The 14,426-nt window shown below is 32.3% G+C and overlaps 1 protein-coding gene across 2 annotated transcripts; it reads left to right on the top strand.

The window, feature by feature from the left end:
* The first annotated feature begins 8,090 nt into the window (after positions 1–8,090).
* LOC8268265 (protein OS-9 homolog) lies at positions 8,091–13,014 on the top strand. Of its 2 annotated transcripts, XR_001536178.3 has the most exons (9): positions 8,091–8,419; positions 9,474–9,550; positions 10,166–10,369; positions 10,520–10,591; positions 10,872–10,987; positions 11,151–11,217; positions 11,317–11,423; positions 12,133–12,346; positions 12,575–13,014. XR_001536178.3 is itself a non-coding variant. In XM_015727288.3 (8 exons), the coding sequence occupies exons 1-8, from the start codon at positions 8,338–8,340 to the stop codon at positions 12,290–12,292; spliced, it is 885 nt and encodes a 294-aa protein (XP_015582774.1). In that variant the 5' UTR covers positions 8,091–8,337; the 3' UTR covers positions 12,293–12,573. The 2 variants fall into 2 exon arrangements, 1 of the variants encoding a protein (XP_015582774.1); XM_015727288.3 differs by lacking the exon at positions 12,575–13,014 and having other exon boundaries at positions 12,133–12,573.
* The last annotated feature ends 1,412 nt before the right edge of the window (positions 13,015–14,426 follow it).

Below are 14,426 nucleotides of genomic sequence, written 5' to 3'. Positions count from 1 at the left end.
GTGAAAGTGAAGCATAAGAAATATAATTTTGTATAAGGTAAGTAATAGTTGAAGCATGTGAGTTTCTAGCATGTCTAACAATATGCAAGTAATTATCCAAGTATGCAGGAACATGTGGAACTCTAGTGCTTCGTTTAAGCGGTACATGTGTGTTTGTAGATGGCGAAGGTACCGGTGGGGAAGAAACATGGACTAGCAAAGAAATAGGAAAATGAGAAATAGGTGAAGGAGAGGAAGGTATTATGGAATCTGACAAGAAAGGACGAGTAGAGGGAAAACCAGACTCATTCTTGTTTAACATAGTGTCTGAGAGAAAAGATAAAGGGAAAAAAGTAGAAAAAGAAGAAGACAAAGAATTAAAAGAAGGGAAAGAATAAGGGAATGCAGATTCATGGAACTGAACATCCCTAGATACAAGATAAGTTTTGGATTCCAAGTCAGACAACCTGTAACCTTTAATGTGCATAGGATAACCAACAAAAATACATCTTCGAGCTCTTACATCAAATTTAGTACAATGAGAAACTAAGTTTGAGGAATAGCACAAGTAACAAATGATATGAGATGATCATAAGAAGGCAATCTTTTAAAAAGAATTGCAAAAGGAGTTCTACCTTGAAGTTGAGTTGTAGGAGTTCGATTAATCAAGTATGTTGCAGTCAACACTACATCACTCTAAAAATGTAAAGGTAAATGAGCATGAAAAAGCAAGGCACGAGCTACATTTAAGACATGTTGATGTTTATGTTCGACTGTGCCATTTTGTTGAGGTGAATATGCACAAGTTTGTTGATGGATTATTCCCTTAGAATGAAAGAAGTCATGTGAAAAGAATTTTGTCCCTTGATTAGTTCTAATGGTTTGAATGCTAACTTGAAATTGATTCAGAACTAGATTATAGAAGTATTCAATCAACTGAGAAACCTCAGACTTATATTTCATAAGGAACACCTAAGTACATTTCTAAAAGTCGTCAATAATGCTAAGAAAATAATGGTTCTTATGGAGGTCAGCTTATGCATAAGGACCCCACACATTCATATGAATAAGTTGAAACAAATGAGTGCTACAAGATTTTGATACAGGAAAAGATTGCCCTTTAAGTTTTGCCTTTGGACAAGCATCACAAGGTATCAGTGATTTTGAATCACAAGGAATAAGATGTTAAAGCTGAGAAAATTTATGAACTGTAATGTGGCCCATTCTATGATGCCAAACATCAAGAGACACTTTATTGACAAAAGATTGTTTAGACAAATGGCTTCCAACTAGATACTGTGAAGCCTTGAGGAAGTAGAGTCCTTGTTGCATTTCAACAAGTCCAATCATCTTCAAAGAATACTGGTCTTGAATACAATAAAAAGTAGCAGAGAAAATAAGAGAAACATTAAGTGATTTTGCAAGTTTACTTGCAGAAATCAAATTGAAATTGAAAACTGGAAAGTGTAAGACTTGATGAAGCACTAGACGAGAGTTAATGACAAATGTCCCGATATGAATTATATTAGCTTGCATACCATTAGGTAAAGAAACATGCATATGCATATAAGTCACAGGATAACCTGAGTCAAAACAATCCAAAGAAGATGCAAGGATCCAAGGTGACATGTTTGGCGTGAAAAATCATGATGTTTGGGATAATGAGCAACAGAACATATTGAAGCACAAGCTATACCTACTACATTAACCATAGGTGTAACAGTAGATGGAGAAGGTGTTTGTTATGGTAAAGGTGATGCATAAATTGTTTGATTCACAGGTGTAGCATGATCATTGAGAAGTGTCATCAATTTCTTAACCTGATCCTGGATAATTCAACTGAGATAGTGATTCATCTGTTCTTGAAAAATCACCTTCCGATGTAGATCTTGTCACTTGATTAACAGTAGGTGAAAAAATTCTTCTATCCTTGTTGAACTTAAAATCAGCAGGGATTCAATGATCCTGTAATAATGATCCTTAGTATGTCCAGATCTACCACAATGTGTGCAAATCATATTAAATCTATTATATTTAACGGCCATAGGAGACATTTCTGTAAAATTTATTGACTGTACCCACATACTCCTTTGATTTTCTTCTCTAAGGACCATGATGTAAAATTGATCTAACGAAGGGAAAGGCTTCATCATTAATATATGTGATCTCACTCCTTAAAAAGAGTCGTTCAATCCATTCAAAAACTTGAAGACATAATCCTTTTGTTATGTGTCAACAAAGGTTTGAAAATAATCTTGATTACAACTATCACAAGAATAATGAGGAAAAGGACGAAAATTACAAAGTTCCTCCCAAATGCCATTTAGTTCAATAAAATATCCATCCACTGTATTGTTACCTTATGTAAGAGTTACAAAAGATTCTGTAAATGACAATTCCGAGAGTCATCCGGCTGTGAGAACCGCGTATTCAACTTCTCCTAAATTTGTTTGGCTTCTTCAAAATAAAATACAGTTGATGCAATAGGAGAAGAAATAGATCTCAAAAGCCAAGCTACAAGAAAGTTATTACATTGTGTCTAAGGTAAGTATAAAGGATCTTTGGTAGAGATTTAGGAATAGAACCATTAAGAAAATCTTATTTGTTGCCTATAAAAATAGCAAGTAAAAAAAGATTATTTCTAAGCGATAAAATTCATTGAAGTCAACTCTAGAGTAACAAATGAAACTGTGATTTTCTGAATGGTGAAGAAAATAAGGCGAAGAAGAGTTCTCCAAAGGATTTACAGTTTTAGTCATGATTGAATCAACAAAACTCTATAACAAAAAATGAGTAAGACTGCAACATAAATTGTAAAGGAATCAAAATGAAGAGTTGTTTGGTAAGTAAGAAACATTGAGAAAATGAAAGAAAAAAGAAGAATAAAAATATTTTTCTAGCTTTGATACTATGATACAAAATGAAGAAGAAAAAGTCTAAGAATTTTATTAATTGAAAACCAAAAGACTGCTCATGTTACATGTATGACAAGTATATAAAGTAAAGAAAAACTCTATTGTATTTGCTAGACCATAACTAAGTATAGCTGGCACAACCATTATTAGCTATTTTAGCTACTGTATTTATAAAAATGCCATCCTATAATCTTTAGCAACTGTCAAGACATTGTTAATCTTTTATCTTCAACTAAATAAGAAAATACTACCATTTAAAATGATAGTTTAGTGGTTGAGATACTTTCAGAAAATTATAAAAATCTGAATTCGAATTGTAAGAGCCGGTTTTTGAGACATTTATGCCTCATATAAGACTATTAGGTGAAGCTTTAGTCGGTCCTTTTTATTGGTATTGAAGTTAGTGTTGTGGTGAGGGATTTTAATATCATTTCAAACTAGTTATAGCTCTATAAATCTTTTACAGCAAAAAAGAGTCTGTATAGTCACACTAAAAAAAATTTACTATCACCTACTGCTCCTTTCCTATTAATGAATAAAACAAAAAAAGAAGAAAAAAATAACTATATACTAATAGATTAATCACTAATTTTTTTGAAGAATTAAAATAATTATTTATTTATTAGGCATTGAGTCGCCAATAAATATACCAACTAGACTGCTTTTTAATAAATTATATTATAATTTTTTTTGTTACTTTTACTTTCTTTATATTAAAAACTGAGTTGAGTTCTATTAACATAATATAATTTAATATTTATATCATAATACTGAACTAAATAATCTTTTGATGTATATAATTACTCAACATATATTTAAAAATATATTGATTAGAAAAGAAAGAGAACCAATTATAGTATCATCAATTATAAAGATGTCATTAAGCCCCTTTTCTATCCAATTAATATGTTAGAGAGATGGTTGTTTTTCTTTTTTAAACTTAATCATAGCTTGCCGTATTTGTCATGTTATGAGTTAATACATGATATGTATTCTTAATCATACTAAGTACTCATTAAGCCTAACACTAATCCAAAAGATTCATAATAATCAATCATTGAACATACAATCACAATTACAAGCTCAATGCATATTATTATGTAATTAACTACCCATAAATTGGCACATACATAGGTTAATGGTGATGATAATAATAATAATTGCTAAAATAAGCCAATTTGGCAGGGGATAAAGCTAAAAACTAAAATTAAGGAGTAGTGGGTATCCATTAACACTACCTTCAAGAATTTTCCTCTTTTCCCCGTTTGGCTGAGATGGACTATTTTATGTGGCAAGAACAAGAGGTAGACAAAGACAGCAAAGCTAGTGCAGGGCCCACATAATTTGTCTGCCACTAAAAATAGAAAAGAAAAGAGAAGAGAAGATGATGTAGAGGGCATGTGATGGGAGGAAAGCAAAGTAACGAACTATGGTGGAGCCCAAACAACTGCTAATCACAAAGAGATGGAACTAGCAGTTGGAGCGCTTGCCACTGTTGCAAGGCAACGGCAAAACGGCATCAACAAGTCAGTCGTTTTTGTAGAAATAATAAACAAAACTAGAGACCCGTTTTCTTTAATTATTTTGAGTCCATCGACGGTGCAGCTGCTGCCTGCTGTATGTCCCGTGCAGGCACAGCTCGAAGCTCAGCCGTTGATTTCTGAACAAATGCATAGAGGGGGATACCTAAATAATTTAAGGCTTAACGGTCCTTAAAGTTCGGAATTTCGTTATAAGTAATTATCATCGAAATAAATTTAATTAGAATCTCTTTTTCGCTTTAGTAGTAATCATTGTTCTTTTTGGAGTTCATACACATGACCCCATAATGGAGAAATATAACAATACACTGACAAAAAAATTATGATCTGTCATTTGCTTTCATGCTTATTGATAAATATAAAAAGAGACTATATTATTTATCTTTTTCTTTTTAAAAAAAATTATATATATAAAAATATATAAAGATAAAATGATAATTTTTTAATTTAATTAATATTTTAAATATGTAAATATATTAAAATTATTAATATAATAATTTACTATATGTATAAAATTATATTTGAAATATTCTAAATTAATTATATATATTTATATAATTTATTATTATAAATCATACAAAATTAAATATTTCACTGATAAATTTTTTAATTTATAATCGTCTAAATCCGATTTGCTATAACTATTGAATTGTTCATTTTTAAGAACGTGTGGATGTAATATGTATATTTAAATTTTTATAAAATAGTAAATAAATATTTAATCTAATCATCAATGACCAGATAGTGTACATAAAATGGGCCTTTATTCATCTTATTTATTTTGTTATAGCTTGAGAATCAGATTGTCTTGTACATCTCTTGCAAGAACGTGGCAGGAGTTATAGAAAGCCACCGCCTGCATTTGTTGTCAACGCCTCCAGGAATCTTTAGCCACCGCCACCGCCACCGCCACACTCTGGTTTTCATCGGTGTGTTTAACTTAAGGTTTTGTCATATCTGTGTAAAGCTTCTTCTGGCAAAACATCCAAGGATGTATGTCTTTGTGGCTTTATCCTACTTTGGAAATCCGGTTTTGCAACTAATTTGGTGTTAACCATATGGACAAGTTTCTCAAACAAAAACAAAATAGTTAAAGTACCCATACAGACAAGAGTCTGAATCCCAAAATCAAATTATAAATAGAAATAATTCTTTTCTATGTATATAATTTAGTCTTAATTCTATCATTAAAAAAGAAGTGGCTAATCATTAGAAAGAAGAAAAATGCTATATAATTCAGTTTTTTATTTTATTCTTTATACATTTAATATAACATATAATATTTTTATAAAATTATTTATTAATATTTAAAATTAAAAAAATTAAATATCACATCGAAAAAATAAAAATAAAAAATATTATTTAAAAAGAATAGCAACATTGAGCTTAAAAGTAAAAATAAAAAACATAAATTAAAGAGATTTTTTATTTATAAATCATAAGATTTTTCTTTTGTGATAATTGAGCCTAAATTAATTAGGGTTTATCATTTTTGATTGACTGAATTCGACTTTATTATTTTCTCTTTAATTGTTATTAAAAAATTAATTTATAATTAAATAAATTAATATTTAATTAAATAAAAAGTTTAAGTCTAGATATAATATATGCATCATAATAAATAAAAAATTAATATATATATATTTATTAATTTTAAATAATAAAATATATATCAATATTATATCGAGATGGGCATGGTTTAACCAATTATGCTTGTGAAGGAAGCAATTCAATTTTAGGTCTTTTAATTTTTAAAAGTAAAAAGTTAATAAAGTCTTTATCTAAAATTATTTAATTAAATCGTTAAATAATTGATAAATATTTATTAATTTTAAAGAATGTAATATATGTCAATTATCAAATATCAAAGTGTAAAAAAAGTATATATACTGATATGTTTAAGTTAGTACTCTCAGGTGTACGAACCGTTCCTATAGTAAGGGTAAGTTCGGTACAAAGTCGATCTCAAGGAACTATGAGGCCACTTATTATAAAAACTAATTATCCACATAAAACAATAAAGGTAAATCTAAACCCTCTAAACCAATATTTTTGATAGAATAATATTCATAAAGTAAATATAATAAACTATAAAGTAAATATATAATGATAATGATATATGAAACTATATGATGAAAATAGTATTTAGTCTAGTCAATTACTTAGCAATTCTCTTATTTTATTTTAAGCCTAGATCTAATGAACGATATAGTGTTGTGCCTTTTTCTTTAGCCACTCAAACTAATGGTGCAACTAAAGTTTCTTCTACCAATATAGATTGAAGTAAAGATGGTGTCTCTAATACATTCAACCTAAATATTTTCATAACAATTCCTTTTGTTAAATTAATATGATGGTTAACTAACTATGATAACTGAAACTAATAAAAATATGAAGGTAAAGAAATCACTCATTAAATAAATAAATAACAAGGTTCATACAAAAGTAAAAAGGCTAAACTAAACACTTATGAAGACTAAATCTAACATGTTTAACTCAACAATCATGGTATTAAATATAAAAAATATTAAAAAAATAAAAAATAAAAACTCAGTTGAGATTCAGAAATTTTTCAAATAAAAAAATGATTGGTCATCAATCTCTACTTCTCAAAAAGCTTCTTAGATTTTAAAAGAACTATGAAAATTAAGACTAAATGTATAGGGAAGAATTGTTGAAATGGACAGATGCAGATAAGAGATGTAGTAGAGGGCAAATAGGATAAAACACTCCTCCTTCTTTTAGAACTAGGTTTGCAAAGATATATATATATATATAAAGACGAGTTCTCCTCTAAATAAGTTTCCTAAAGATATGTATACACAATATAAGTCTATTTAATAGATAAGACTATATGTATTATTATCTCCACCAAATATTATCCTACAATAACCTTTAATATAAATCTTAATAATAATACAAAATAACTAAAATATCCCTTAGATAAATAGTAGAATTAAGCGAACACAACAAATAGTAGAATTAAGCGAACATAGCAAATAGCAGGTCCACACATTTTAATCTTGGACCTTGATATTATACGAACATGTCTAATTAAGCTCTGTTTTTTAGTATTTTTTTCTATATTTTCTTCTCTTCGCTAATATTATCTAAAAATAGATAATTAAACTTAAATGAGGTAGAAATATTTATTTTCACCATATTATATATAAAGAATAGATCATTAAAGTTCTAAAATACTCCAAATATCTATATATATAATTTGATCGATTTTTTATTTGTTGTGATATATATATATAGTAAAACTACAAAAAAAATTATAATCAAATATTTAATTTCACTTTTAAATTAAATAAGAAAGTCAAAATTGAACGGCTATTTTTGTGTTTTTACAAGCAGGTTCGGTTGAACCGTGGTCATCCCTGGATTAGGCAAAAAAGTTCTGATTTATAGGATAATAGTTAAAATTCACCAATGGGCCTCAGTGCCAGAACGTGAGAGATTCGATATTCGAACCGGTACGTGGGACCTTGACCTACTAGGCCATAGATTCACATTCTGAAATTGCAATTGCTCTGAATTGTCTGTTGAATGAAATAAATGGGTCCAGAATTCTCAAGTCCTATTCTCAGCCCAGTATTAGATCTACCAACCAAACCCATCACTTGCTACCAGTGTAACCAGATTCCAGCCTACTCCAATTTTCTTTTCTTTTGAACTGATCCTACTCCGGTTGACTTAGCACGCCTAATAAGTCATACTTTACCATTGATGTGGCCAAAAGATATTGGTCAATCAGCGTGGAGGGTGACACGTCAACTAACAGGCTCACAAGAGGCGTTGCTCCAACAAAACCAGAATCTGCAAAATTTGTGTTTTTCCAAGTTTCATTAGTAGATTATTGCACCGAAACACAAAAGATACAAAACTGAGAAAGAAAGATGAGATTTTTATGGTTAATTATAGTTGTATACACTTTTTGCCGCCATGTTTTAGCTGATCAGATCTTCCCTGGTCATGTGGGTAAGTCTTCTATTTTCGTGGCTTATAATCAAGTTTAAAGTTCTTCGTTTGATTTCTGTTGAATTGATGTGAGCTGAATGGGTCATACTGATATAATTTTCAAATGGGCTTGCGTGGTTTTCTTTTTTTTTTTTTTTAAATCTGTTTTTGGGTATTGCGGGTGAAAATTTGATGGAATTTGATTATTTAAGGAGTATGCAAGGCTTATCTTGAGCTCAATCTTGTGTGTTTTCTGGGTCAATGGCGGATGTGCTTAGTGATGCGTCTTTGGTTTATTTATTTATTGGGTGTAATATATTGAAGAAAGCTCATGCTGTTTTCGAAGTTATTGTAGAGTGGATTCGAAGAAGGTATTGTGTTGTAAAATGTTAATGATAGGTTGTCATTTTCTGAGAGGTTGAGTTTCAAAGTTGACGATTTTTATGGTTATACACCCCAATCCCCTATGCTTTCCTTTGTGAGGCTAGTTCCTATCCCTTTGGGTGAAAACCTGTTGCCAGTTTCCTGCTAGAAATTTAGATTTTTGGATGAAGGGTTGACTTAAAGTCTAAAGCTAATGCATAGGATGTTAGATTTTAATGTTCTTGCATTATTGACATGTGAATCCAATCCCATGTAGTGGGGACATCTTTCTGCTCATTGTTCTGCTGATAAAAAGCAGGGGAATTGGTGTATAAACTACAAGATGGTGCCTAGGTGATATATAGTTGATCTAGATTTGTAATCCAGTTTGGCTAATCCAGCAAAAGTTTGGTAAAACAACAGAATGCAGAATATAAGCCCTTCAAAAATAGCCATTGTAGATGGCAATGAGCTTTATTCAGGCACTAGTTAGAAACCAGTGGTTACAAAAGCCTGTTTCAATTGGTTTGATCAATGAAGCAAAATGGTCATGTATTTTCATGTGTACCATATTTGATCAAGTCAGACCTTTACAGGGTAATTAGCCATCTAAACATTCATGTGAAGTTGCTGTCTAATTACCTTTTTATTCATGACACTTTCTCTTATTCTGTGTCTTATAATTGTATTTGTTCAACTTTTGTATTGGCAGGTGGTACATTCAGTCGCAGCTCTCGTGAACCTAAGTATAAGATTGAATTGCATCCAGAAGACTCTCCTTTTCATCCTGTAAGTAAGCTGAGGCTTATTTTGGTTTATTTGTTTTGCACCCCTCGTGCACAGAGAAGACTGACTTCCCACCACCATCATTATTGTCACTTTTCTCAGTCTGAGACTGATAGTTTTCTTCTTGTCGTTCATCAAATGTCTTCCCATCTCTCAAACTCTTGTATCATGGATTCTAAGATTGCAGTAATTCGTTATGCATATAGAGTTTTAAGACAGTTACTAAACCTACAGCTTGCAAAAGACCCTCTGGCATGGAGATGGTAAATTGTAAGATGAGGTATGTTTTCACAAGATTTTGTGAAAGACGTTGATACTATTTGAGAGCCCTATCACATCACCAGATACTTAACTTTATCATAAATTGCTTTAGGTTATTTCATTTTCTCTTTCCTGACTTGGTTTTGATCTGCTCAGACTAATTTATTAGTTTCCTTTCTTTATGCTGGCTTCCTTTGGTGAAAGTTGGATCTCTATAGCTACTTAGTGCTTACTTTTGCCTTTTAATGATGGCTAGAACCCTTGATTGCGTTTCTGTCCTGTTAATGTTGTAACTACTTGGTGCTCAATGGCAAATGAATTGCTTTTAATATAAACTGGATGCAACATCTTTTGCAGGATGATGGCCAGGAGTCGGTGGTTATGCATAACAAAAATGGACAGAATTTTTTATGTTACTTGCCCAAGGTGGAGAAAGCCAAGAGTGGAAATCTTGTTAATCAGCTGAATATTAGTGGCATGATTGTGGAAACTGAGAAACCGGTCAAACTGAAAACACCAGATGAGCTACTTGAAGTGTTGAAGGAACGGTGTTTCATCAGAGTTAGTATCTGTTGCAATAACTATATCAGCTAATTCTTATATGTTAATTAATACTTGTATGTATTATCTCTTAATGCTTGCTAGTAACTTTCTTAGTTGTTTTCTTGTGATTTTCTTAACGAACTTGCCTTGTGGCTTTCTTTCATGCAGCAAGAAGGTTGGTGGTCTTATGAATTCTGCTATCAGAAGAAGTTGCGACAAGTTCATTTGGAAGATGATAAGGTAATGACTTAAGCTTGTTAGGGACATAGAGTTGCTCTCATGTTCAATATTTTTTTAAATTTCTTCTTGTTGCTTTTTTATGGAACAATTAAATGCACTTTGGGTAGTTTGATTTCACTGGCAATGAACTAATTTGCTAAAAGGTTTAAATGCCACCATTCACAATGTCCTTGTAGTAGTAGCACCATTATTACTATCATTATAGTGTTGGAAAAGCATGCTTTATTACCAGCCTCCTATAAGCATTTATGTCAATGAGATATATATTCTGTCATTACAGTTGGTTCAGGAATTTGTTTTGGGTGTTTATGATGAAGAAGCCACAGCTGCCTTCAACCAGAATCTGTCTGATGTTTCTACAGTGAAAGATCCTCGCTCAAAAGATGCATCGCAAAGGTACGATTACATAGTTAAGAATATGGGGATGAATGTAATGATTTCAGAGAAATATGTTTTTGAGAAATTGGAGAAATATTGGAGGAAGTAAAGTGAATAGAAGGTGCAAACTAATATTTGTATTTCACATTACAAAATATTGTAATTGTTTCTATTTCTCTAGGTATCATGCTCATCAATATACAAACGGAACCATGTGCGACCTCACAAATCAGCCCCGCGAAACAGAGGTATGGTCTAAAGGAATAGCTTTTTATAGACTTGTAGTTCTGTATGGTTTAGGAAAACGTATGTATCCAAGTGAATCTAATCTCTATATCAATGTGCAGGTGAGATTTGTATGCTCAGAACCTAGAGCTATGATTAGTTCTATCACAGAGCTATCCACTTGCAAGTATGCTCTTACAGTACAAGTCCCAATGCTTTGCAAGCACCTGTAAGTTTTTCTCTCTCTCTCTCCTACAGAGGTAAAATTCACTGATTATATGTGATAAATAGTTAGGACTTCTAAAAGATATACTATCAAATGCTGTTTAAGGACTGAGTGAATGTGTAAGGTTTATTAAGGCACTGCTTATTGCCCTTGCTTCTTAATAAAAAAGGATTCTAGGGGTCATCCTTCAGTCTTCAAATTGTAATTTCTCGCAAAAGTAAATTCTTCTCAAGCTGCCGGCCATCAATTTGATTGGTGCACATGAATTGCTTACTTGAAAAGCAGAACTAACCAATTATATCATGTCTTTAGACAAGAAAAATGAAACATAAAAGGGAAAAGGTAAGAAAAAATGAAAAAGGACTATTCTTATTTAACAGAGAACTTTATGTGTAGATAGATTCTGGATGTATAGATAGCTTCTGGCAGTGTTTTTTTTTTTTTTTTTTAAATTCTGCATTCTGGGGAACTGTTAAACTAACCTTGTGGATGAATTTTGATACTCTCTATGCTTGTATGAATTAGGTAGAAAATCTTTTACTCATTTTTCCCTGCAACAGATTCATGAGAAAGAAATGATATTAAAGCAAATAAAAGAGGAAAATAGCATATAAACAGAGGAAAATGAACAAATTTTTCATCTAAATTGCTGCGTTGGCATTTTATACATTTTTTGTTTGGGTTATGCATTGAATCTATTTTCTCTCTGCAGATTGTTTCAAGAAGAGAGACCAGTATGGCACACCATCGACTGTAATGCCCTTCCCAAGGATTATGAGGAAACAAAGGCTGAGAATGACAAAACTGTAGATAAGCAGATTATTATGGTCACAGATGCTGAATATCCATCTGCTTATGATTCAGATGAATAGGTGGGCCGCTGCATACAGGGACCTCTTTCGATACAAACTGGATTAGATGATGAGGTGATAAAAGCTTATTTATAGATATATTTCTTTTGTACCTTAGAGAAGTTTTAAGCTACTGAATCTGATGAAAAATTCTTGTAAATTTGATATAACAAAACATTCCGAAAGGACAGCTTGCTTATTAGGGAGAGTTTAGGAACCTCAAGATGACTATTTGCTAAATAGAAAGTTCAAAAGGATAACCGAGTCTGAACTAATACTGGACTTGGCATTTTCCATTTACAGATTCCCAATTTGTCTTCCCATCTCTCAAGTCTTTGTTGCTTACATTGTAAAATTAAGCCAACCTAGGCTCTTGCCGACCATGAAGTCGAGGCAAGCCAATGAAGCAGTCAGTAAAGCAGCCATAGAACCGAAATCATGCCTTTTGTTGAAGGCAACACTGGCATAGCACGAGTCTCACTTGGTGAAAACTACACCGTGGGAATGTGGTTGTCGCATGTATTTCCAGGTATAGACAAGAAAAAGTTTTCTGCAGTTCTTTCGGTAGAGAAATCTAGAAAATTAATATACACCAACTATTCTTTTCAACGCTGCTCAACTCTAAACTGTCTCTTACCTTTTTCTTTTTTTTTCCCCTCATCATACTATCACATTCATCTTTCCGCCAATTGTTAATCTAACATGTTTAGTTGAAAGTTAATGTGAACGTTCGATTCAAATCTCGTAGGGCTCAGGGAAAAAATTGTTACATAAAATTAAAATGTGTTTCAATAACGTTACTAATATATTCATTTGTTGTGGATGACAGCCACAAATGAATATATATATATATATATATATATATATATATATATATATTTGAGTTCATGTCAAGTAGGGTAAACTATATCTTGTAGTCAGGTACATATAGTAATGCGGATCTGAATCATTTAACACGTATAGTTTATAACTAAATTTAATATTTTTTGTTTTAAGATTAACGTATTTACTAAAAAAAGAGCACTATTGGCCAACGAGAAATTGAATTTCTCGGAATGTATTTCAAGAATGGCCAGTACACATATGGTCCCCACTTGACAAAGGAACTTGATAATTTTCCGGAAGGGAATTTATCGGTAAAACAAATTCAGCCTTGGAATCCCGAACTATGTTCGAGAGGCCATTCCTCACTGTCTAGTTACACGTGCCACCTCTCAAAGATGCTCAAGAAGAACCCTCCTTCATGGGAACAAACAACGGTATCAAAATTAAAAGAGTTGGCTCACAATCCGCCACCTCTTACAATCCGTCAACGAGAACTTATTCTCCAAACGGATGCATCTGACTATGCATGGGGGCCATCCTCCTAGAAAAGCTCCACGACAAGGAACAATTATGTGGATATGCATCGGTCGGTTTCCTCTTGAAAAATATTATCACACGACCTACAAGGAAATTTTGGCACACGGGATAAAAAGTTTAAATTCTTCCGATTGGACGACTTCCCCGGTTCGGATGGACAACTCTTCCTTCCCAAAGATTCTTGAATCCAACCGGAAGACCTTGCACGAGCCCCAACTATTGCGATTAAAATCATGGTTCGAGGTATGACTTTAAGGTTGAGCATATAAAAGGGATAAGAAACCTAATCCCGGTTTCTTATCCGGACTTTCCAAACCTCGAATCGACATAGTCATTCTCACCTCTACAATAAATCTTCCCATAATCTTTATGGCTTCTTCATCTTCTAGATCCAACTGCAACCTCCTTCACCGGATCTTCCCAACAACCTCACAACCAAACAAGTCATCGACGGAACATGGTGTTCCATTATTTGGCAACTTTTCAACAAACCTTCTCACTCCCAATACAACCCAACTTCTTCTCCGGACTACCCTTGGTGTCGATTTATCACTATCTCCCGAACATCCAAAGCATGAAAGTGAGTTATGGTTTCTATGGTGCCTATCTACAGTCACATCATGCTATGTAGTACCCATTATGAATCTTTACACTTCTTCAACAATGAAGCAAACTCGGGGTCATATCCATGGAGATTTCTTACCGGTTCAAACGCCATATCAATGGACAGGAGATCTCCGAAACTTATCCATGAGCATCGGTTATTCTCGGACAACATTTCCAAAGCTTGAAT

Source organism: Ricinus communis, chromosome 3 (genome assembly GCF_019578655.1).
Source record: "Ricinus communis isolate WT05 ecotype wild-type chromosome 3, ASM1957865v1, whole genome shotgun sequence".
Taxonomy (NCBI): Eukaryota; Viridiplantae; Streptophyta; class Magnoliopsida; order Malpighiales; family Euphorbiaceae; genus Ricinus; species Ricinus communis.
This window is presented reverse-complemented; position numbering and strand designations above follow the sequence as displayed.

What these genes read in the sequence shown, in the direction of transcription:
- LOC8268265 (XM_015727288.3), top strand. Translation starts at nt 8,338, where the DNA reads ATGAGATTTTTATGGTTAATTATAGTTGTATACACTTTTTGCCGCCAT. An exon ending in TCAAAAGATGCATCGCAAAG is followed by an intron (nt 10,988 to 11,150) that starts GTACGATTACAT and finishes CTATTTCTCTAG; the next exon opens with GTATCATGCTCATCAATATA. An exon ending in CCAATGCTTTGCAAGCACCT is followed by an intron (nt 11,424 to 12,132) that starts GTAAGTTTTTCT and finishes TTCTCTCTGCAG; the next exon opens with ATTGTTTCAAGAAGAGAGAC.